Consider the following 26,817-nt stretch of genomic DNA (forward strand, 5'->3'; position numbering starts at 1 on the left):
TTGTAAGAAACTGATGGATTGACATGCCTCATTGTAACCCTGACATTTATATATACAAATGGGGCTATATAATTTCCTTGCACATATAATACACTCACGGGGATGCATGGTCTGTTACAGGGGCAGTACAGTGTATGAATCCAATTTTTGCGCAGCAACTACTTAAATATACAGAGTTTTATGTTATGGTATTTATTTTAAATATCGCTAAAAATATAAGGCCATTTCAAGTGCACCGATTACAGTAAATATTTAATGACATAAAATCAGTCTATCTGACTTGGCTTCCTTCCATTATTTTTGTATTCCTTTTCTTTAATAATGCTTAGGTTCACAGATGTGATACAACAAACTCTCCTACCCCATGAGATGAATTTTGTGGTAGGGGTACTCCCGACAGTGAATATGCTACATGTTTTCAATTTGGTTCCCGGTTTAAAACGCTGGAGGGTTGCTTTTAATGATACTTGGTAGCTCGCGCTAATGCCTACAGCAAGAGTGGTGCATAGTTAAATATTAATGTTCTGAGGGGCAAAGCTCCTTCAGTACCTTGAAAAAAAAAAAAAAAAAATGAAGAGGTAAAAAATGAAAAAAAAGTACATTTAACCCCTTGTGTTACATAAGAACAAAGACTGCACTTTCTAAATTTCAAACTTGTTTCTTCAATGTGGCTTTTCTAGATCTAATGACTGTCTTCATTCAGAAGCCACTTGCTGACACCCACTTACTGTTGCACAACTGACATGATGTATTACTGGATTGGCCTCCCAGCTTTTTTTTTTTTTTTTTTTTTTTTTTTTAAAGCAAGGTAAATACTGTTTGGCTGGAGGTACCAGGTATAAGCTTTACTGATCCATGGGGAAAGCTACCATTAAAATGATCCTGCTAAAGATCTACCTACAGTCTCCACAGGTCACGATACCAAAAAACAACTAAGTGGCACTGAAACATTGAGAATGCAACAGCTCCTGTGTTTATGGTCTCTAAAATACTCCTTCAGCTTGTTACAAAGTTGATTATTGCTAGATTCTTTTGGGGAAAAAATAGTGAACAACAGAACTGCTTCTACACCACAAGGGCTGAATGCTTGCTTGTGGGAATCCCCAAGTAAACAATATACCACACATAACTTGCAACCCCCTTAAACAATGCTACAAGAAATCTGCCTTTATACCCTTATAAAAACTCCTTAAAGCTGCTTCACAGCAAAAAGTGCAAGCTGGTTGAATTACAAGTTCTAAAAGCTGTATTTAGGGATAAGCTATATTGAGTAGGAAATTCCTAGAATCTATGTATAGTGTTTCTGTATTTTGCATGGTGGTAGCCCACACCTATTTATAAAATTAACCATATGTATTTCTCTCCCTAAACAACTTCTATATTACTGATGCACTGAAGAGACATCAGTTACATTAAACATTAAAACACATCTTGTATCTCATCAGCATAAGCATTTTTGGTTGCCTTGCTGTATTGTTGTTGATCCTTCCCAGCGACAGCGAGTGAAAGCGACAGCAAGTGGGAGAAGTACAGGCGTGGAAAAGTACAGAGCAGTTTCGAAGCAGAAAGGAGAAATTGCATCTTGAATTGCTTTAATCAGAAAACAGAGGACATTGGGGAAACACAGCAGCAGCTCAAAGTCAAACAGCCGCGTGTGTTTTTCTGATAACAAACAAGCTGAAACTCGGAGCAGCTGATTCAAATTCAGCGCCGTTTTGAGACACGGGCGAGGGGAGGAGCCAACAGCACAGCAGAACAACGCAGTTAAACGAGGCAGTCTTCCCAGCGACAGCGAGTGGAAGCGACAGCGAGTGGGAGAAGTACAGGCGTGGAAAAGTACAGAGCAGTTTCGAAGCAGTAAGAAAGCAGGCTGACGGCTGCAGAAGAAACTAAACTTAAAAAAAAAAAAAACCCTCAACATGGTCTTCAAGCCAGTAATCTGTGACACCTGCTTGATGTGGGAAATCCGAGAAAACCCAGCGGTGCTAAACCAAGTGTGCGTAAAGTGCCGCGCGATCCAGGATTTGCATAAACTAGTAAGTATGCTAGAAATGGAGCTGGAAGAAGTGAGACAGCAACAGGATCTTGAGGAACTGGCACACCCACAATTCATGGAAGTCTGCATCACCCCTAACAGACTGAAAGCCACCAGGGAGATAGAAGGTCAGAACAGCTGGGTTCAGGTAGGCAGAAGCAGGGAAAAAAAGAAACTTCGTCAAACACAACCACCAGAAATCAAAACAACCAACAGATTTGAGTCACTTCAGAATTTTGATGAGCAGAACCAACAACAAGAGAATGAAAGGAACAACATCCAGGACCCTATTGACAGTGGTGACCAGACAGCAAAAAGAAGGGAGGTCATGATTGTTGGGGACTCCATATTGAGAAACACAGCAAGTTCAGTTCGCAGTTTGGACCCCCTTACTACAACAGTGTGCTGCCTTCCGGGAGCCTCGGTCAAGCACATCACTGAGAACGTGGACAGGCTCCTAGAACGAACAGGAGATGACCCGGTAGTAGTCGTCCACATCGGTACAAACAACATTGGAAGAGACAGACCAAAATCCCTGCAAAACAAATTCAGAGAGCTAGGAAGGAAATTAAAAGAGAAAACCAAAACTGTGGTATTTTCTGGTATACTACCCGCACCTTGCAAAGGACCATATGGACAGCTGGAAATAATTAATCAAAACGCATGGCTGAAGACGTGGTGCACACGGGAAGGCTTCACCTATCTTGATCATTGGACCACATTCTACAACGAGGACTATCTGTATAGACGGGATGGACTGCATTTAAATAACAAGGGAACCAGTCTACTCGGAGAAAAGATCCTTGAGCAGGTTCAGAAGCATTTAAACTAGAAAGGAAGGGGGGAGAAATCAACAAAAAAACAGAAGGGAGACCGCATCAAAACAAGAACAACAACTCAGGTAAGACAACCATTAAATGTATTTATCTAAATGCTAGAAGTATCAGAAACAAAATTCTAGAACTTGAAGCTACTGCACTAACAGGTAACTATGATGTGATAGGTGTTACAGAAACTTGGTTGTCTGAGAGTGATGGGGACGAATATAATATTTGTGGGTATACACTGTATAGGAAAGACAGGCAGGACAGAAGAGGAGGAGGGGTAGCGCTATACATAAGAAACAGTCTTGAAGCCCAGGTGTTAAACCTGGACAAAGAAAATAAAACCGAATCAATATGGGTCAGAATAACGGACAAAAATTCAAAAGGCATAATAATAGGAGCATGCTATAGACCGCCAGATTCAGACGGTGAGCACAATAATCTGTTATACAATGACATTAGAAATGTGTGTAGCAAAGGAGAAGCCATACTAATGGGGGATTTCAACTTCCCCCAAATAAAATGGGAAAACCCGGTGGGTAGCGCGAAGGATGAAATAGAAATGGTGGAAATGACAAATGACTGCTTCCTAACACAATTTGTCAAGGCACCAACTAGAGGGGAGGCATGCCTTGATTTAGTCTTTTCAAATAATGAAGATAGAATAACTAAAACAGAGGTCAGAGAACCACTGGCAAACTCAGACCACAACATGGTCTCATTTGAAGTGTTTTTTAAATCCCCAAAAGTAATGACTAAAGCTAAGGTTTACAATTTTAGAAAAGCAAACTATGAAGGTATGAAACAGAGACTAACAGAAGTAGATTGGAGTAAAATAGAGAAAACACCCACAGAAGAAGGATGGTTGTTCTTCAAAAATGTAGTACTAGAGGCACAAAACAATTATATCCCTAAAGTAGACAAATCTAAATGTAAAACTAAATTGCCAAAATGGTTTAATAGATCAATTAAAAAAAATATTCAGCGAAAAAAGGCACTTTACAGAGCATTAAAAAAGGACCAAAAAGAAAGTACGCAGAAAGAGTACACAGAACTGCAAACGCAAGTCAAAAAGGAAGTTAGAAAGGCCAAGAGAGAAATAGAAATGAACATTGCTAAGGGAGCTAAAACCAATTCCAAAATGTTTTTCCAATATTACAACAGCAAGAGAACATTCAAAGAGGAGATTAAATGTTTAAGAGATACAAATGGCAAAATCGTAGATGAAGAAAAAAAAATAGCAAATATATTAAATGATTACTTTTCACAAGTTTTTACAAAGGAAGATACTGACAACATGCCCCACATGTCATCCAGTTCCTATCCAGTTTTAAATAACTTTAGCATAACTGAGGCAGAGGTGTTAAAGGGACTAGGAGCTCTTAAAATAAACAAATCCCCTGGGCCGGATGAGATCCTCCCAGTAGTACTCAAAGAAATGAAAGAAGTAATTTACAAACCGCTAACCAAGATCATGCAGCAGTCTCTTGACACAGGGGTGGTACCGACAGACTGGAAAATTGCAAACGTAATACCGATCCACAAAAAGGGAAACAAAACTGAACCAGGTAACTACAGACCAGTAAGCCTGACTTCTATTATATGCAAACTTATGGAAACTATAATAAGATCCAAAATGGAAAATTACCTATATGGTAACAGGGTCCTGGGAGACAGTCAACATGGTTTTAGGAAAGGGAGATCGTGCCTAACTAACTTGCTTGATTTTTTTGAGGATGCAACATCCATAATGGATAATTGCAAAGCATATGACATGGTTTATTTAGATTTCCAGAAAGCTTTTGACAAAGTCCCGCACAAAAGATTAATTCTCAAACTGAACGCAGTTGGGATTCAAGGAAACACATGTACATGGATTAGGGAGTGGTTAACATGTAGAAAACAGAAAGTACTGATTAGAGGAAAAACCTCAGAATGGAATGTGGTAACCAGTGGTGTACCACAGGGATCAGTATTAGGTCCTCTGCTATTCCTAATCTACATTAATGATTTAGATTCTGGTATAGTAAGCAAACTTGTTAAATTTGCAGACGACACAAAAGTAGGAGGAGTGGCAAACACTGTTGCAGCAGCAAAGGTCATTCAAAATGATCTAGACAAGATTCAGAACTGGGCAGACACATGGCAAATGACATTTAATAGAGAAAAGTGTAAGGTATTGCACGCAGGAAATAAAAATGTACATTATAAATATCATATGGGAGATATTGAAATTGGAGAAGGAATCTATCAAAAAGACCTAGGAGTTTTTGTTGACTCAGAAATGTCTTCATCTAGACAATGTGGGGAAGCTATAAAAAAGGCTAACAAGATGCTCGGATACATTGTGAAAAGTGTTGAATTTAAATCAAGGGAAGTAATGTTAAAACTGTACAATGCACTAGTAAGACCTCATCTTGAATATTGTGTTCAGTTCTGGTCACCTCGCTATAAAAAAGATATTGCTGCTCTAGAAAGAGTGCAAAGAAGAGCGACCAGAATTATTCCGGGCTTAAAAGGCATGTCATATGCAGACAGGCTAAAAGAATTGAATCTGTTCAGTCTTGAACAAAGAAGACTACGTGGAGACCTAATTCAAGCATTCAAAATTCTAAAAGGTATTGACAGTGTCGAACCAAGGGACTTTTTCAGCCTGAAAAAAGAAACAAGGACCAGGGGTCACAAATGGAGTTTAGAAAAAGGGGCATTCAGAACAGAAAATAGGAGACACTTTTTTACACAGAGAATTGTGAGGGTCTGGAATCAACTCCCCAGTAATGTTGTTGAAGCTGACACCCTGGGATCCTTCAAGAAGCTGCTTGATGAGATTTTGGGATCAATAAGCTACTAACAACCAAACGAGCAAGATGGGCCGAATGGCCTCTTCTCGTTTGTAAACTTTCTTATGTTCTTATGTTCTTATGCTGTTTTCCCAGACTCTCACAACAGAAGTTCACTTCCGGTGTTACAGGAAATATGCCCCTACTTGATCTTATTCTCTTCACTCACATTCTATGCTGCATATAGCTACCCCAAAGAAAAGCATTTACTATGAAAAGAGGACAGTGATTGCCCTTTTTGAAGTAGCCTGAATAATAAAACAATGTGACACAATTGGTCATTGATGTATTACTTCAACAGGACTTCTGATTATCAGTGTCTTTTCTACTCTCCTTTGAGAGTGCAGCTGATGCCTCTTGAGCCATTTGTGTGTCTCAGTCACAGCTGGGTGAGACGACATTGTAAGTGAGTGCAGAAAAGTCGCCTTGTATAAAGCTTACAAGTGTAATCCCTTCAACAAGTATTGAGGCATTATTGTACAGTAACATTGCACACTGTACACTATAACTTATGCTTTGCAATATTTCTTCATTTTGATCACAGAAAAAAACTGACATTCCTGAGGCAGTTAATATTTCCTTTATACTCCATTTTACCTCTGAAATGAAAACAAAAAAAGTTATTATTAATTTATATTTAGGAACAATGCACATATGTTACCAATGCATGTCTGTCCAATAAACCCTGAATGAAAACCTGGCTGGTACTATAATGCACCATATGTTAGAAGTTTCTTATTAGGAATCAAACGAGTTTTCCTTAATAAAGTGGTTGTGCAGGGTAGACAATGACTGTGAAAGTAGGTTAACAACTGTTAAAATAAAACAACCGTAATTTATACATTGTCCTCCAAAGGTAATTACTTTGAACATATAAACCAAGGTTTACATTATGGGCAGCTGATTTTTATAGAATTGAATAGCTGCAGTCAAGGTCTGGCTATAACACAGATAAAGTAACATACAGCCAAGTTTGAGAGTTCAGAAGCAATATTTCAGATGGAGGGTTAGAACAATGTAGCACCAGAAGAGAACTGTGTAGTTCATTTACTACAGCAAAATGATTTAAACAGAAATCTCATGAGAGTCTCAAATTTAGCCTTCAGCACAGAAAATGACAGCAGAAGAGAAATGCATCCAGCATGATCAAATAGCAGATTAGATTTAAATTCCTAATTAATCCTGATAAAGGCAATTATTGTATAACGCAGGCCTGACAGGATCATCATGTTGTATTATCTTAGCAATGTAATATATTTTTACTGTTGAGTTCATGCATGTTAATTAGAAATACATCCTCTGCTGCAACAGAAAAGAAAAATACTAAAACAAAACAAAACTGTTAAAAAAAACAACTGTCAAAAACAATGTTAAAATGAAGTGCTGTCCTACATCAAGTCCAATTCAATATCCATTCATTAGTGTTTAAAATTATCCATACACCTGACAAATCCCCTGAAAGGTTTGTATGTGGGTCAGGCTATTGGGCATCTGTAGCACTGTCTCAGCTAAAACTTGCTAGCTCCTCTGAGAAAGAGGGCACATTCCTCCTCCTCCATCAGTCTTTCTGTGCTTAATGCTATTGTTTGTCCTACTTTGCACTGTCATTTGTCCTAGACTTCTAACTTTTCTCCAACCCAGCGCTCTCTGTTACATAGTAGAGAGTAAGGTGCCCGGCACCCACACATTATACATTTTATAAATGAGGTAGCAAACAAAACAAAACAAAAAACAAACAAAAAAAGTTAGCTTGCAGAATACTGCTCACTGTCCAATGCGAGGCCAATCACAATATAATCCTCACTACCTTTGGTAGGCTTTAGGTTGTCAGAGAAGTGAAATTATTAATCACTTCAAAGCAGAAGTGATCATAAATTTTAAAACAGAACTAATTTAATTCTAGTTTAATAAAGTATAGATGTCAAGGATATGTTTCAATATGAGTATTCACATGATGGCATTATACAGTTCACTTGCTGTGAATCTGTTTTAAAACTAGGACTGCCTCCTACGTAATCCTTTTTTTTTTTTTTTTTTAAGGTAATTAAGAACTTGAAAGTGCTTGACTTCAGAAAGCATCATTATTCAACTTTTAAATTGATAACTGGGCAATATTAAAATGGTGGGAAATAAAAGTAATGTCTCCTGTAACACTGATTTCTCCAGGCTAAAATTATTTTCCGAAACAGCTATTTTAAAAAGGAAAGGGAAATAACATACACTTACAACTTGTCTCATTGGAACTGTTCAAAAGACAAAGACTGCACTACCTTTTGCCTGAACTTTGCCACTTAAATGTGTTCTTCCGATAGAAAATAAGTCAGCTGTGCAAATGTATTTAATATTTTCGCTCTGATGAAATTCAGTGACATCCTGTACAAGAAAACAATTATTTCTGGAAACAGAGCGTTCATGTGTAATAATGGGAACTGTGCAATGAAATGAAATAAATAAATAAATAACAACAACTGTGACACTGTTAACAGATGTTTGTTAAATAAAAATGTTTTACTGAAATATAAGATGTTGGAAGATGTTTTGAACATAATTGTCAAAACCTATAACATAGCAAGTTACAGCAAGAAAGAGAGAGAACATACACTGCATGACTGCTAATCACTTATACATTCTGATCGGTAAGTGTGTCACCCTGATATTCACACTATCAACTTCAAGTAATTCAATTCTAACAAAAGCAGAAATAGTTAACTGATCAAGAACACTCTCCACTTGAAACACTCAACATTGAGGGAAATTAAAATAAATAACAAAAGTAACTTCATGGAAAACATTTTGCACTCCAGTCTTGAATACAAAATAGGAAAGCTGGAAGCGATGCAAACATCCCTTCCTCAAAACAAATGAGTTTACTGGCAAAGAGAATCATTACCAGCAATGTGTCTGACATTTCAAATAATGCAGGCTGTTATTCCCTGCCATGGAATTGCAATGCTGTTGAAATAGAAAGAGGAGGTTTCATTATAGTTCTGGGAAAACAGATTTTAAAATATAGTAGTTATGGAACCTGGTTTTATACTGAGTAGCTGAAGCCCTCGCTTTTAGACCACCAGGAATAAAATGTTCTTCATAGATTGTGGCACATTTAACATGCTTTGCAGTCTGTCTGACAATTAAACTTGTTCCTACATTGGTGCGACGAGAAACAAACAAGGCTTGTACAGTAAATGACTACATTATTTTCAGATACATGTTTTTAGTGTTTAAAAAAAAAAAAAAAAAAAAGGGCTATTTATTTGATTTTCAAAGCTGGTGAATCAAAACAGTTAACTTTTCAAATCCGCTATGGTCTTTTGCAAAAACACGCTAACTAGAATCAAAAGCACTTGCAGTTTTTTATAACCTATTTAAAGCTCTAAAATGGCAACAGGATTTACAAGTGGAGCATTTATTTCACAGCCTGAAAACAACCCCACACCACTCATTCAGTAACTAATCATCATAAGAGGTGTTCCAAGGGCCATTCTTAACTGCTTTATGAATTATTGGAAGGTGCTATGCTCCTTATTTTAAACACATTAAACACCCAGTAAAACTGAACAATCCCAGGCCCAAGACCAATCTGCAGACTGATATATAAAATGTATTAGTTCAACCCAAATCAGGCCCTTTGAACAACGAAAAAAAAAATCTTTAAAATAGGACTTACAAAGCACATGCTCATATGATGTGAAAAACCCAATGAACCATTGACAGCCTCCTGCTCCATCTCCTGCAATTTTCAGGAGATGCAATCTCTCAGGGCTAACTGGACACAGAAACGAGTTTATTATTTTTCTATTTTATTTTTTTCTTTATCATTAACTTCTTGCTCTAAGTACTATGAATTATTAATCTGTTCTCTTTTGAAAGGTGGGGTCATTCGGGAACTAAGGGGTACAGTTTCAATTTGCCTGCAAGGAGAAGAGCTGCCCTTTTCGATAATTGCAGACAGCAACTAGCCTACAGTATCCACTTGGGGAGAGGGGGAGAGAGAGAGAGAGAGAGAATCGTCAGAGGGTGTTATGGGGCTTCAGTGCTAAAATACAAACCATCTTGTTTTTTGTATGTATGCCAGTTGAATGACTTAACTCCAAAAATAGAACACATTTCTCTGTGCATGTATAACTGCTTAATGCTTAATGAATATGCTCTGAACATAAGGGGTAATACTAAGGGTATACTTCTTGCAAATTCACCCCCTTGATACATTTGTGTGTAAATCTATAGATGCGTGGTTACTGATATTGAGTAAACCTACAGTACATGGTATGGGGCTTGAACAGGATAACCACTACAATCAATACATGACAATATTGTTCTAACATACTTGAGCTTTCAGGGACGGTGAAACCTGCGTTAGAAATATATTGTAGAAGTGTTCCCTCTTTGTAATCCTGTAGTTGGGATACTGTGCCATTTAAGTTCGGACTTATAAAAAAAAATGCTAATGTTAAAAAAAATAGCATTTTAGGGCATATTGGGAGACATAGCCATACCACCTTATACCATAAGGGATGTGTTATGAAGTGGGTAACATTGTACATACAGTAGTAGCCTAGTTTATACTTGCTGGTGGAGAGGTACTGTACACGTATTCAAGATTAGAGGCGGGGATATAAACTTGTACACATTAGGTAAATGTTTGCTTAATATAACAAAACTGCCAACTTCTATTATCTGCCACAGTGGAAAATACAAAATTATTTCTACCAAGGTTTTTTTTTTTTTTCTTTTCTCCATTTCAATGTGCTTGCATCAACATCCTGCACAGGCACAATATTAATTAAAACTCTACTTTCTAATTATTTTAGAAAATGCTCCAGCTCAGCCTTGTAATTTTTTTAATTTAAAAATGATAATCATAAAAAAAATGAAATGCAGGCCCAAAGTTATCAGATCAGCTCAAGGCACTTGATTCTGATTTCTATAACTATGCAAATTTTCAAGAAAGGGAGTGTGTGTGTGTGTGTGTGTGTGTGTGTGTGTGTGTGTGTGTGTGTATGGGGGATGGGAGCATTTTACCATGGAAATCTTATTAAATCTTAAAAGTCATTATGAGGGTAGTATTTATACTCAAAAAAAAAAAAAAATCATCATAACAACTACAGAAAGAAGTCATGTTATGCATTATCCTGTTCCCATTTATGTTAATTAAGTTATTTTTTTCTTCTATGCAGGAATTAATTGTGTGTGCATCAATCTTCTTGAAAGCTCTGCATATTTAAATGATAAGCACATGGTGTTTATGTAGCAATCTTGTCATGGACAAATCAGACATGTGCAAATGCCGTACATTTAATATTAATAATTAAGCAATGTGAATATGTCAGGAGAAAGGTTTTTAATTGGCCATACTGAATAACTCTCAGTATGTTTCACTAATAAAGCGTAAATGAGTTTTCAATTTGAGGAAAATAAATAAATAGCTAAATAAATCACAAATGCAAACTGAACCGTACCACGGATTAAGTACCAGATTTTCAAGTACAATTATAATAGCACCGTGCATTTGTGGAAACTAAACTACTTAAAACATCAATCTCTACTTTAAAAGTACTGTCCCCTGGAGTCTATCCATATTAATTAATAAAGTGTCTGTCTCACCTGCATCTCTTGTCATAATTGCCAAAAGAAGGATACTAAAGGGGCACAACCCCAACTATCCATGAAACTGAAGCATGACATAGTGGAGGCAATGAAGAGGATGAAACCAGCAGTCTGGAAAGCCTTACTGTAAATCAAGGAAACCAGAAACAAACAAATAACACATACAAATAAATGAATAAAAACAAATAAAATAAATAAATAAATATGTAATGGAAGATGGCATAAAGTTGACCACTTTAGATCTAAAAAGTTTCTGCTGAATTTATTTGTTCTGATAATGCGGAACTAGTAGAAAAACATAGTTCTAGACACACGTATACTGCTAATACATATAGGACAAGACAATCCTTAAATATACAATGAATGTACTGTATATGTGTACAGTATGTATGTATGTATGTATGCATGTGTGGATGTACTTAAAAAAAACAAACACAAAAAAGAAACCCACATTAAGGTTTGCTTTGTCTGATTTTCCAAGTTGCCACAAAGGGTTTTATGGCTTTAGGATGCCAAGTTTGACAGTGCTATATTCACTAATATACAGTCAACCTTGGATAACTCGACTGGTGGATAACACGACACCTTCGCTTAATTTGACAGAAAACTCTTGGTCCCGAATTTCTCCACATAAAATATATGCATCCTGCCTGTATATTTTTTTTTTTTTTTTTTTTTTAATTCGACAACACTTTACTTGTAACCAGACACTTATTGCCAGTACCGAAGGTATAAAAACTATTATGACAACTAGTGGATAACTCGACACATGACTGGAACCTGATCGTTCAATTCATTTATTCGCAACTACCAAGTGCAGCTGGTTACAGTGTCAGTTCGTAATGAGTGAAGCGAAAAATTAGTTCTCGTTCAATTTGTTTTTTACTGCTCAGGTTATTCGGGATAACAAGTTTGTCCACACTAATTTTCAAAGTGCTTGTTTTTGCATGCGAAACAATAGAAAATGTTTGATTTCTCTGTGAAACTATAAGTTCTTTATTATTTTTGTTCACCAAGTTAATTCTGTACAGTGTACATTTCTTAACTTACTATTTAGGCCGTCAAATTAGACAGTACAAGCCAATAACTAAAAAGTATAGTTAACAGCTTGTGCACAGTTTGTGGTTGAACTGTTTTTATAAAAATAACACTGTAGTTATTTTATTAATTCTTATTTCAATGAACTATACAAGTTGTACCGAGTTTGTACAACATTGTATACTGTAATTGATTTATTCACTGCAGTTCTTTCAAGCGTTTTCATAAATACATTTAAAAAATAAAACTTGTAAATACAGTAATACTGTAAAAGTGTGGGTTTTGTTACTTACATGCATGTTAATGCAATGGCTCATGTGCACCGTGGTTAACCCGACACCTTGGATAATTCAACACAAAATGGCATCCCTGTGAGGTGTTGAGGTTGACTGTACTTGTGTGCATATATATATATATATATATATATATATATATATATATATATATATATATATATATATATATATAATATATAAAGCAAAAGACATCGAAGGAATTGCGAGTATTCTGGCTATTCTGAATGTTGAAAGCCCTTTGGTGATACACCCACACATGCACAAAAATCCCAGGGGTCATAATAATACATATTGGAATGCCCATCTATAAAATCAGATATGATTCGGTTTCAGAACAAAGAGAGAACAGAACAAACGTGACCCATACATGCAGAAGCAAAGCACATCATTAAAACTGCAGTAAAGTGAGTCAGTGCAAATTAATGTCAGATTACACTAAAGGCAGAAAACGAACAAATAAATACAAACGCCTTAAAAATTTTTTTTTTTTTTTCCCCTTAAGAAAAAGAAGCTAATTAGAATTATGAAAACCCTGCATCTGATTATACTGTATCTATGCAGGATATGTATAACAAAAACATGTTTTAAACATAATTAATCCAGAATCCTTAAACAGTTAGCACATTATATTTTCAATATACATGTTTCTTTATCATGGCAAGTCTATCTCTCCATGCAACTCCTTTGGAGATGCTAAACTATAAGCGGATACCAATGACAGAATATGGAAAATACTTATGCGCACTGCCAAAACACACCAAGTAAAAAGGTTGCAAAAATAAAGGCTGGTACTTTGTTAATAAAGGGGGAAAACATTGGACAGACATATCTGTGGTAGGTATCCAGTGTAGCTCAAATTGGTCACTTTGATTTAAATCGGATACCAAAAAAATAAAAAGTAAAAGTAAAACATTTAAAAAATAAAGCAGTTACTGAAAGCTTTGAAATGTCTGTAGTCCTGTAAATTCTGGCAATGCTCTCAACAACACTTTTAACACTTAAATACTTAAGTTGCAAATTTCACCTTCCACCCTGTGTTAATTACAGTGGCTTGCGAAAGTATTGACCCCCCCTTGGCATTTTTCCTATTTTGTTGCCTTACAATCTGGAATTAAAATGGATTTTTTGGGGGTTTATATCATTTGATTTACACTACCACTTTGAAGATGCAAAATATTTTTTATTGTGAAACAAACAAGAAATAAGACAAAAAAACAGAAACCTTGAGCGTGCATAAGTATTCACCCCCCCCCCCCAAAGTCATTACGTTGTAGAGCCACCTTTTGCAGCAATTACAGCTGCAAGTCTCTTGGGGTATGTAGCTATAAGCTTGGCACATCTAGCCACTGGGATTTTTGCCCATTCGTCAAGGCAAAACTGCTCCAGCTCCTTCAAGTTGGATGGGTTCCGCTGGTGTACAGCAATCTTTAAGTCATACCACAGATTCTCAATTGAATTGAGGTCTGGGCTTTGACTAGGCCATTCCAAGACATTTAAATGTTTCCCCTTAAACCACTCGAGTGTTGCTTTAGCAGTATGCTTAGGATCATTGTCCTGCTGGAAGGTGAACCTCCGTCCCAGTCTCAAATCTCTGGAAGACTGAAGCAGGTTTCCCTCAAGAATTTCCCTGTATTTAGCGCCATCCATCATTCCTTCAATTCTGACCAGTTTCCCAGTCCCTGCCAATGAAAAATATCCCCACAGCATGATGCTGCCACCACCATGCTTCACTGTGGGGATGGTGTTCTCGGGGTGATGAGAGGTGTTGGGTTTGTGCCAGACATAGCGTTTTCCTTGATGGCCAAAAAGCTCAATTTTAGTCTCATCTGACCAGAGTACCTTCTTCCATACGTTTGGGGATTTTCCCACATGCCTTTTGACGAACATCAAAACGTGTTTGCTTATTTTTTTCTTTAAGCAATGGCTTTTTTCTGGCCAATCTTCCGTAAAGCCCAGCTCTGTGGAGTGTACGGCTTAAAGTGGTCCTATGGACAGATACTCCAATCTCTGCTGTGGAGCTTTGCAGCTCCTTCAGGGTTATCTTTGGTCTCTTTGTTGCCTCTCTGATTAATGCCCTCCTTGCCTGGTCCGTGAGTTTTGGTGGGTGGCCCTCTCTTGCCAGGTTTGTTGTGGTGCCATATTCTTTCCATTTTTTAATAATGGCTTTAAAAGGTGCTCCGTGGGATGTTCAAGGTTTCGGATATTTTTTTTATAACCCAACCCTGATCTGTACCTCTCCACAACTTTGCCTGACCTGTTTGGAGAGCTCCTTGGTCTTCATGGTGCCGCTTGCTTGGTAGTGCCCCTTGCTTAGTGGTGTTGCAGACTCTGGGGCCTTTCAGAACAGGTGTATATATACTGAGATCATGTGACACTTAGATTGCACACAGGTGGACTTTATTTAACTAATTATGTGACTTCTGAAGGTAATTGGTTGCACCAGATCTTATTTAGAGGCTTAATAGCAAAGGGGGTGAATACATATGCACGCACCACTTTTCCATTATTTATTTTTTAGAATTTTTTGAAACAAGTTATTTTTTTCATTTCACTTCACCAATTTGGACTATTTTGTGTATGTCCATTACATGAAATCCAAATAAAAATCAATTTTAATTCCAGGTTGTAAGGCAACAAAATAGGAAAAATGCCAAGGGGGGTCAATAATTTCGCAAGCCACTGTAGGTATGTCATTGAATGTATTAGTCAGCCTAAGTGAAACTGATTTCGCGGCCAGATGGAACAATGGCATGATGACTGTTGTGTTCTAAAAGGGAAAATCCCCAAGGTTTTTTGAATAAGGCTTATACATTCTTTATATAAAATGGACTCCTGCAAAATGGTTGAACACATTCAATTAAGTATGTATGTATGTATGTATGTATGTATAACATGTATTAATAATTGGAGGAATTGAACTAATTGGTCCAGCTTGCATATCTGCACTTCAAACACAATTGGATCATTCCAGTAGATGAGTGTGTACTCTCTTAAATAAACTAATTACACCCACCATTACAAATCAATGGGAATATTTAAATCTAGTAAAATGGTTTTGTTTTAATATTGCAATCTTTCAGAAAACAATTAATAAAAGTGGTAAAGTAAGTCCCCTAATTGCATAGAACTTTGAACCCTTCTGGACTCTAATGTGCGCTCAAATGTATGGGAGGTGAAAGTAACAAAAATTAAATAATGAATCACAATTCATTAAAGTTTAAATTTAAGCAAGTATTGAATATTGAATTTTAGCATCAAATAATAAATACTATAATTAAATATTACATGTGTGTGTCAATGTTACATTAACATCAAATAATAAATTCAAGATTGAATATTAAATGCAAGTATTGAATGTTAAATGCAAGTATTGAATGTTAAATGCAACGGTCGAATGTTAAAAACTAGCATCAAACATTAAATATGAGCTTTGTAGTATTTAACTCCGATCTATGGCCCATAGCTGATAACTTCAGATGGTTACTGTAGGCTGCTGCAGAAAAAGGTCAACTTCTCCCAGTAGGGACTAGTAACGAGGGACCACATCTAGATTTCTACATCTTTCACAATCCATGTATCTTTCAATGGTTCTTCTCCAACCCTTCCCTTAATCACTTTATATGAGCTTGACAGGAAAAAAAGCTAAACAGATAGATATAAAAATAGACACCAGGAAACAGACAGAGAACACTGAAAAGGACACAATGTGTTTTGTCTCAGATGTAATAACATTTTATATTGCATCAGTTCAGGCTGTGGTAAAAATAAATAAATCATTTTTAGAAAAGTCAACCGACATTTTTTTTTACTTTGACATTAAAACTTGATTAAAGCCTAAAGGTGTCAAATGCTTAAGGACCATAATCAGTAGCCGATGACAATCCCGACATACAGATACAGTATATTAGTGATGATCTGTGACAGATAAATCATAAAACCCATTGGCATTGCAATTGTTCTTGGAGCCAGTGATGTTCCTTTGTTTGCATGTTTTTCTTCTCTGCTCTTTTCCCTCCTCTCCCCGACCCCTGATACATTCACCATTCTGTACAATGGTCTTTAGTCATAGGAACACAAAGGTTTTTGACTAACTTTCTTGATAAATACACAGCAGGCTAAAATTACTTAATGCCATGCACACTGCCATATATCTTCCACAGTAGCCTGTGCCCATGGAAAATTCAGTAACAGATTATACATTAATGAGAGCTAAATATGCTTCCAAAATTAACTGAAATTCGTATTCGTAACTGCATGCCATATTTTTATGACTTTTTGTGCCCCAATGTCCCAACTTTTTTACATTGAAATACAGCTTTATAAACAAATTCGAATTAGTGGCTGGCACGGTTTCAGTGAATTTTAAACCCTGGCTTAGCTCTCAAATCCCTTTATGGGGGATTAGCATGTAAACTATCTGAGTTGGCAGCAGTTCCCTTTCCGCGGCTAACATACTTTACACAATTTGGCATATATTAGTTTGAGTGTTATTAAGCAGCTGACAGAAACAAGTGTTTGCAGACAGATGCTAAACCTAGTGCTGCCCTTACAGAAAGCAGGTTCTAATGGCTACTCTATCCTCCGAAGAATCTGACAGTGATTTGCTGCAGGAGACAAATACAAATACAGTATACATGTAGGTAACACAGACATAATATAATGGCTGAGTATTTGAAGTTATGGATGAACACATGTATGGACAAACTAACTAAAGAAATTAACTTGTTGCATTTGTGTTTAAATACATGCATGAATAATAAAGAATAAAAAAGCATATTAGATCAAATGGTTTGTAAAATATGAAGTAAACTATGTGAAAGATCTGTACCACTGATCTGTAAAACAAATGGCAATGAAATTTGGTTATTTTTATACCAGTATTTCTGAAATCCTTACTGTACCTGAATGGTTTGTGAGATATGAAGCTTTGACAATATGATTTATGAGATACTGGCAGTTGTAGGTGTGACAGAATTGGAATTTTCTACAAGCTTCCCACACAGTAATGTTAATGATGATTTCCATTACATGATAGTAGGTGCTAAAACTTCATGCTTGGACTCAGCTCTCGCCAAGACAAGCACCAACTAAGACACAGCTTATTTTACTGTAAACTAATGTGATCCACCTCCGTTTCCTTCCATCTGATAAAGTAGATATCCTTCTGCCTGGTGTTGATGGCTGAAGCATAATGCTGGCTCCAGGGATCAGCCTAATTTGCCTCCCTAGAGCATCAGCACACACGGCTGCAATGCTGGCTCTGCGGATGAACCACAGTGCGGCCTCCCTAGCGCATCAGCACGACAACCGTCTGGACTGAATTGAGCAAGCTACTTCTCTGGGGTCTTCAAGTGAGCAACTTCCATCCCTGGTCTTTCGTCGACTAACGGGTGTTGTTGAGGAACAAGGGACCCCGAAGGCAGGCTGATTGGGTGTTGTGGGATTCTAACCCCTAAAACGTGGTGGAGTAACTGATGATCGAAGGAGCACCTCGACCCGGACGAACACACGTACATACTTCTCGACTTGACTCTTGATTCCGGAGAAGAAGGTACGACATGAACGAGGTACGGTGCTTCTTCCAACTTATAAGGTGTCGAAGGAAACGGCGGATTAAAGAATGTTAAAGGACTACATCCTTGATTTAATTTCGCAGGTCGGAGAGATGACAACAGTTCCTTTTGGAGTATCTGTCACCAAGGGTGACTTCATAACAGTGGCCACTGAAGTATTGCCCGGTAAAGCACTGCTGTCTATGCTCTTCAACCCTTGCACTGTTTTTTGTCTCAATTCTCCCATGTGAACTGTGTACTTTAGGTCCCCACCATACCATCTTCCAAGACTTATCACAGGCTTCTCAGACACTGTTGGTATTGCCTTACCGTTAATGTAGAACCACTTATCCACTATTTCACCTTTAATTATAGAGACGCTCCTTGACTTAGTGGGCTTGAATTGCATTTGTACCCATTCAATGATGTTGATTAGTTTGCCCAATAACCGATTAGTGCAGGCTACTGTTGTAGTCATGATTTTCATGTCATCCATGTAGACACTAATTGGTGGCAGCCTAATAATTACTTCCACTGCCATGGTAAAAGCCAGTGGAGAAATTGTGCAACCGGCCATTATTCCAAATTCTAGACATTGTCATGTTTGTGGTGAATTCTGAAGTTGAAAAACAAAATTGCAAATCTTCAAAGTAGGCTTTCACTAAGTTTGCTATTGTCCTTGGTACACAAAAAAATCAAATGCTTCCCAAAGAAGTTCATGTGGCACTGAACTGTATGCAATAGCTAAATCCAGGAATGTCACAAGGAGTTCCTTCCTCTCCTTTTTAGCTGTTTGAATCTGCTGCCAGGTAAGACTGCTGTGCTCTAGCATCCTGGGAAACCTGGAATACTGGCTTTCTGTACTGAAGTGTCTATATGAAATATCTACATAAATAAATCTAACTATGAAACATATAACCCATGCTTTGAAGATGGGGATGCAGATTAACAAGCAAACACATTGAATTAACCCAATTTTCTGCAACAATCAACAGATGTATTAGCTTCTGAAAAAAATGACCTGCCTGAAAAAAAAAAAAAAAAAAGCTTTTTATTCAATTAATGACCCCAGCCAGTGATCCCATTAAGCACATTTCTATTTTTTATGTACCGAGCTGTGACCTTTAATTGACTATAATGAAACAAAAGAACTACCTTGGCTATCCTCTCTGGTGTTTACATGCACCTTTCACACTGGTCTGCCTGACTCATTTCATAGTCATTGACTATAATGAAACAGAAGAACTACCATTGCTATCTTCTCTGGTGTTTACATGCACCTTTCACACTGGTCTGCCTGACTCATTTCATAGCCATACTACCCAAGGGAGCTGTCCCATTAGCAAAGCTGGATTTTCTTTTTTTAACCGAATGTCTCATCCACCAACGTCAACCATTTTCCCCATTAAAAACTTTGCAAATAGGAGAAATTATCCTCTAAGAAATAAAGCCCTTCTACAGCAACGTGACATCCCTTTTGCTTTGAAAGCCGCTTTATGGGACTGTTAAAGTTAGAATTGTAGCTTCAAATCATGTGCAACTACAATGACTGTTTGAAATTCTATTTAAGTTAAATCACAAGCATTAAAGGGGCTGTGGCTTGCAAACAATGTTGCTACTTATACAGTTTACAGCTCTATAAACTTTAAAGATAAATAGATTAAAAGTTTTGATATTAACTTATTTCCTGTCCTACACTGGAGGGATCAGCATTCAACACCAACCCATCCTAAGACATCTTTTGTGCAAGAATAGCTCACCACAAAGAATTACAGTATTTAGACCACCAACTTGGAAAGGTTCCTGTGATTGGATATCATATATTTCTCTAAACTGTAAAGTGAACTTGCACTAAAAGTTTCATAGCAGCAGTGTAAAACATTAGGTCCCCCTCAAGGCAGAATTGAGTTCAGCATGCAATTCTTAGCAGATTCTCCTCTGCACAGTATTCTCACCCACACAATCATCCAGAAAACCATTTACAGTGAAAACACACTAGATTAGCAAGTGGGTTTATTTATTTTCTTTAAGTTAAGTTTATTTTTTTCGTTGGTTGCTAGTTCAGGTAAAGCCCATAAATCTTTCAGGGCAAATGAACAATGCTCTTTGTTACAGAATCCCAAATCCCAAAACTTTTTTTTTTTTTTTTTTTTCCGCCAGTGTTTCAGTGTATTAATGTAATATAGAATTTAAGAAAAGCACTTACCTTTAGATGCTACAAGGGCCAAAAGTTGGGAGGGGAAAAAAAAAAAAAAACACACATATATATATTAGCAAAGTCATACATAGCAAACCAATCCTATCACTAATATTACCCTCATTTTCTTTTTAGGTTTCACAGATACAGATTTACACTAATACTGGACTACTTTAGTATCTTATATAACGTAGTGCAACATCAGTGTGAATCAGTCTGTGGAAACAGCCACAGAATATTAACCATGCATTTGAATTTAGCCAGTTTAAAGCATACAAATGCAAGCTGACTACATTTTCTCCCTTGATTTTGTGTGCCTTTAGTTTTGAAACAAAATATCTTCAGCAACGCATTCCAAGACAAAGGACTGATGACCTGGGTTAGGGTCAATTCCTGTTTTTCAATTACAATTCCTTTATAAAATAAATTTCCAATTCCAATTCCCTTGTAATCAATTCCAACACATCATTGATCAAAATTGCAATTAGCAGTATTCTGTTCAAATGAGCTTCTCACAGTGGCAAAAAGTTAATTAAATTGAAGTCACAGTTAGGCAATTACATTGGTTTCAAATTAAAGCAGTTGAACAGTCACAAAAGTTGTCTCTAAAACCTTCAATTCCAATTCCTTTGAAGGAACTGGACGTAAGTGAGGCAGGTCTCGATCTCAGTCCTGCCTTTTTTCAGTGAATCAAAGCTACTTACACTTGGTCTGTGCGGAGAAGGCCAGGGTGAGTTTAGCAAACAGTTCATTGTTTTCAAATTTATCTTCTTTCACCTTTGTCCAGAAACTCTTCTCAGACAGTTCTTCTGGAGCAATCTAAATTGTAGACAAGAATATAAAGTGGTGGCAAACAAAACACATAGGGGCCTATACAGCATTTTGTTTCACAGAGGGCAAATTACCCACTCCATAGTAAATCTACTTCATAAGCAATTTGCTTTCATTGCGTGTCCTTCGTCTGGCTCCTAGAGGTAGTGGTATGTTGTGACACACTGGATCCACATGCCAAGTTGCGTAGCTCTATTAATCACTTAGTCAAACATGGGAGACACTCTTTTTCGCCGAGGTGGGTTCCTATCTGACAGCCAAAACATTACAATTTTTAAGTCTAATATCCTGTCTTCAAAACCTTAAACAGACAAAGCTTTGCGTGTGTGCGTTTGCATTACAATTCATGTCAGTGTTCCAGTGTTGGTACGTAGTTTCTCGTCCACACCACATAAACTTCAGTAATTTAAATTTGATAAAGCAGCTGTCACTCCTTACTTTGGAGGTATGTGGCTGAACAAACTGCTGGTTATTTCTCATAACCAACTGTTCTTGTTCAATAACCCCTCGGCTTATTCTATAATACTGTGGGATAGTTCTCAAAACAGTTAAATAACCATTTCATCAAAACTTGAAAATGCATTATTTGTGTAAGTTTGTCAAGAAATTGACTTACACTTTTTTAAATCCTAACTACTGTACTTTTTAGCAATAGAATCCTGCTGTAATCAAGAGCTCAATTTTCCCATCTCCTTTCACAATGGGTCTAAATAAATCTCTGTCAGAAAGGTACGGTAATTAACATATATTCTTGTTCAGTTTTCATAAGTCTTATCATACAATTAAGATTCTTATTCTTTCTTTTTCATCACAGAAAGTGTGTCTGAAAGGTAGAGAGTTCCATGAATACCAGCCTTTCTTTATCTTGTGCCCAAATACAGGAAGGGGGAGAAAAAGTGTGCGGAAGGATTTTTTTATTATTATTATTTAAATGACAAAAGAATGCTGTCTTTTCTAGCTGCAACCTAATTACCTTTCATTTGCCAGTTAAAAGAAATGGGATTATTAAAAAGCAGTTTCTGTGACACCCTCGTCAAAGGCCTTTCACCACTCAGAAAATGAAAAGAGCTCTATGAAAAAAGGAAAAGTATAACGTTCATGAACTCCAGAGAAGCTATTAAAACTGCAGCTTTAGGCTAAAAGGATAGTCTTTTAAAGTATTTCAGGCTAGCAAGCATATGCCACACACTAGCTCAGTTCCCAGGTTTAAATCACAGGCAACTTGGTATTTTGATACATGATTTTTAAGAGGGTTGAACTTGAAGGGAAAACGCATCTTAAAAAAAAAAAAAAAAAAAAAAAAAGTGTTTTCTTTTCAGCATTTTAGTTAACATGCACAAACCGCATATTTCATTTATTTTTTTGCAATTACTTATCCTAGATCCTGGAATTACCAAAGAATCAATATGAGAAGATATGTATTTGGTAGATATATAAACAGTCCTATTCCCCTTATTGCATCTTACCTTTGACCAGTTAGCCCTTTTGAGTTGCACCTCTGGCTTGTAGTCCTTCTTGGGCGTCAACCCAAATGGAAGAACTGGGACAGAAAACCCCCAGCCAGGGGGAGGAGGTGGGGGTGCCCCTGGCCCGCCTAGGGGAGGGGGAGGAGGGGGTGGCATCCCAGGTCCACCTGGCAATGGTGGGGGTGGAGGGGGCATCCCTGCTTGCCCTGGCAATGGTGGGGGTGGAGGGGGCATTCCTGCTTGCCCTGGCAATGGTGGGGGTGGAGGGGGCATTCCTGCTTGCCCTGGCAATGGTGGGGGTGGAGGCGGCATTCCTACTTGTCCTGGTAATGGAGGGGGTGGAGGGGGCATTCCTGCTTGTCCTGGTAACGGAGGAGGTGGAGGGGGTAGCATCATGCCCATTTGCCCTGGTAGAGGGGGCGGGGGCGGGGGCGGTGGCATTCCCACTTGCCCAGGAAGGGGAGGTGGAGGAGGAGGCAAGGGAATTCCGATGTGCCCTGGTAGTGGGGGAGCTGGTGGTGGCACTGCCACTGGAACTGGCACTGTGATGATCTTGGTTTTTGCATCTTGCAGTTCTAGAGACAGCTTGTTAATCTGAAGAAAGAAGAATACAGATTGTTACAGAAACAGATCTACTACACACACCCCAGGGAATTATGCACAGAAACTACATTATGCAAAATTATACAGTATCTCTGCACAAGTATGTACAAAGCAACAAAAGTATTGTGCAGTTGCATTGTGTTTTTCTCTCTACTGGATATCAAAATACTAGCATAAGTTAAAAAATAAATAAATAAATTAATTAAAAATGTAGAAAACAATAGTTTAAAAAAAAAAAAAAACATTTAAACAAAGTCTTTCTAAATTCCAAGATTGAAATAAAGGAACACCAGTACTTTCAGTTTGTCTTTCGAAAGAGAATACCTCCGATCGGACAGGATAGGATTATACAGGCGCTAGAGCTCTCTGGATCGCATCGGGTGCCAACTTCACAGTGTACAAAGCAAAACGAACATCTTTTACTCTCTCTTTTGCTGATATAGTTGCGACGTGGGACCTTTGTCATGGCATTTTCTGGTAAAATCAATCAATGTTCCCTTTATCTTCAGTGTGATCCAACATTTCTCTCTATCCTTCTCTGTTAACAGCGATATTATTTAATTACACACATCTGCGTGGTGATACGTTGTATGTGTAATTCCCCGTAGGATCAACTACAGTTTCAGCTGTGTCAAATGGCCTTGCAAACATAATTACCCTTAATGGTTAGTCCTGACAATCTAAGTACTGATAAGCAGTTAACACAATGCAACCCATAAGGATGATGCAAGTGCCAACTTTCAACAAACATGTACAAATGTATGTATTCAAATAAAATCAACTGCACTGGTACAGAACATGTTAGTACCATCTAACCTGTTAACAATCAGCCCACAAGTTAAAGTGACTATTTTATGCAGTCTTGCCTCTAAATCGTCATGTAACTTTTTGCTTAGTTTTCCATTGTGCTCCATTGTGCTAATGTCAAAAATGTGCAAAATCTGAATTTGCAATTCTTCTTGAACACCTGGAAACACAGCAAGTACCATCACGACAGGAAGTACAACAGAATGCTTCAGCAGTAACTAGATCATAATGTTCTTTTTCTGTATGAACTGCTCTTATATCTAAGGCACTTTTATTGGTTACAGAAGCTTAGACATGACTGATTTTAATGCTCACACCTAGTGTTCATGAACAGTCAGAAGCAATACATAAAGCACACTTATTATCCTGTCAGATAAAATACACATGCCAAATTTTGAAAATGTGTCACATATCCTAAAACCAGCAAGACACCATACCACAGCAAGGCACATTTCTTTGCCTCAGTTGAAACTGCATGAGATATTTTTTTCAACTGTCATTAGACTTTCACTGAAGAGCATCTTTATCCAGTCTAGAGACCAGTATTTAATTCAGAGAATCTGGATAATTGATTTTTACAGACTTTATGGTCCAATGGAAATACATAATTTCTAGAAATTTCTCAAACAAATAATTCTAGAGAAATATTAATTTAAAAGTTTCTTTGACTAGGCCATTCAGAACCTTGATTTTACATCCAGTAGCGCTTTAAACACAGTTTTGTAGTGGAGGGTTTCAGATAATTGGCAAATATCTTTTGGTATGTTATGGAATGCATTTTACCATGTATTGGAACTAAATGTCCTGTGTCATTAGAGGAAAAACAGCCCCATAGAAGGAAATTACCACCTCCATGATTGACAGTAAATATGGTGTTCTTTTCTTTGTACGCTTCACCAGACTTTTTCGCCAAAAGTAACGACTATCAGCATGACCAAATAGCTCAATTTTTGTTTCATCACTCCACAAAACCTGTGACCAGAACTCATATTCATAATTCAAATGCCGCTTTGCAAACTTTAAGCGATTGTCCTTGTGATGGCTTGTTCCTTGGCCTGCGACCATTGAGACCTTCACCATACAATACTCGAGCTATGGTTGAAATGGAAACCCCAGTCCCACTTGGAACCAATTTACTTTGAATATCTTTGGCAGTCAATCTCGGATTGTTATTAACCTTTCTTACAATTCTTCTACTTGTTCCTGGTAAAGAACCTTCTTTCTTCCAGACTGTTGTGACAGTACCATGAATCTTGTACTTCTTGATAATAGAAACAATACTTGAAATTGGGATACTCAAATGCTTGGAAATCTTCTTGTATCCTTCTACAGCTTTATGTCAATAAATAATTCAGATTAGCTCTTTACTCCACCCCCCCCCCCCCCCCCCCCGACTTATTGGAAATGACAGCAATCACCCTATGCCTAACCCTTTTATATCTCTTAGAATGTTCACCTACAATCCATATCCATATATAGAATTAGGTTCTGCATTATCATACTGACATTTCCAGCACCTTGTAGACAATACTATCACAACAGCAAATACTCTTATAATTTCTTGTGTAATTAAAAAAAAAAAAAAAAAAAAAAAAGAGCAGTCTTAGATTTTTTTTTGTTTGTTTTTTTTGTTCTCTTTTAGAAAAATAATCTTAGAATTGTAATTTGTATTCCAATTCTTTTAGGTTTTTTTTTTTTTTTTCTTCCTGTTGTCTTGCCAGGACCACTTTGTAAACAATGGTATTCTCCCGATAAAATATATAAATGCCATGGGAAAAAATACAATTAAAAAAATGCTGTTTAAATAATACTTTTTAACTCTCATTAATAACTTAATTGCCTAAATAAAACAAAACATTCACTGAGTAATGGTTATATCCTCCATTACTGTAAATAATATAATTAAAAAATAAGTGTGGTTATTGAAATAAAACAAAGCTACAATGTGAACGGGGCTTCAGTCGGTAGCTATCCAACAGCACTGGTTATACTTATAGTATCATCCTTAGCTTAATTCATGGGTTTGCAGCTTTCCGGAGGTTCTAAAAGAGTACTAGGAGTGTATTTTGAGAAGTGAAAGCATGTTCAGCACGCAGGTGGTCGAGCAGACTAGATGCACTTCTAAAATACTTTAACTCACTTTGACAGTAGATACAAGAAACATTCTTTCTATCCAATAAACCGTCAAAGTTAAAAAATAAACGTCCCATTCACAAGTCCTTCATTTGAGTGCTTTGCTACATAATGTGGTTCCACGACTAATTTTATATTCAAACAATGACTACACTCATTCAATCCTGGCATGTACTAAAATTACACATGAATTCCGGTATGCTAAGAGGGGTATGACAAACAAATAACGTGTTAAATTGCACAAGTTAACTGCGATTAAATTGACAGCCCTAATGTGTGTGTGTGCCTTTATATATATATATATATATATATATATATATATATACTATATATATATATATATATATATATATATATATATAGACACACACGCAGTCAACCTCGGTTAACTTGACATCCCATGGAGATGCCACTTAGTGTTGACTTATCCAAGATGCGTTAACCATAGGTGCACATGAACCATGGCATTAACATGCATATAAGTAACATAACTCGCATGTTTAGAGTATTTACAAGTTTATTTTGTTAAATGTACTTATGAAAATGGTTGAAAGAACTGCAGTGAATAAATCAATTACAGTATACAGT

General features: G+C 37.1%; 1 protein-coding gene across 3 annotated transcripts in view; it reads right to left on the reverse strand.

Moving 5' to 3' along the window:
• The window catches only part of LOC121324425 (protein diaphanous homolog 1-like), a 136,428-nt gene that overhangs the window by 67,712 nt on the left and 41,899 nt on the right, over positions 1 to 26,817 (reverse strand). For 2 of the 3 annotated variants that reach the window (XM_041266282.1, XM_041266281.1), the window contains 3 exons: positions 22,687 to 23,280; positions 21,094 to 21,208; positions 20,399 to 20,407 (listed from right to left, as the gene is read on the reverse strand). In XM_041266282.1, the coding sequence (XP_041122216.1) occupies positions 20,399 to 20,407; positions 21,094 to 21,208; positions 22,687 to 23,280 (718 nt within the window). The remainder of the gene's footprint in view (positions 1 to 20,398; positions 20,408 to 21,093; positions 21,209 to 22,686; positions 23,281 to 26,817) is intronic. The other variant, XM_041266283.1, reaches the window with a different exon arrangement.

Source organism: Polyodon spathula, chromosome 12, assembly GCF_017654505.1.
Source record: "Polyodon spathula isolate WHYD16114869_AA chromosome 12, ASM1765450v1, whole genome shotgun sequence".
In the NCBI taxonomy this organism is placed as follows: Eukaryota; Metazoa; Chordata; class Actinopteri; order Acipenseriformes; family Polyodontidae; genus Polyodon; species Polyodon spathula.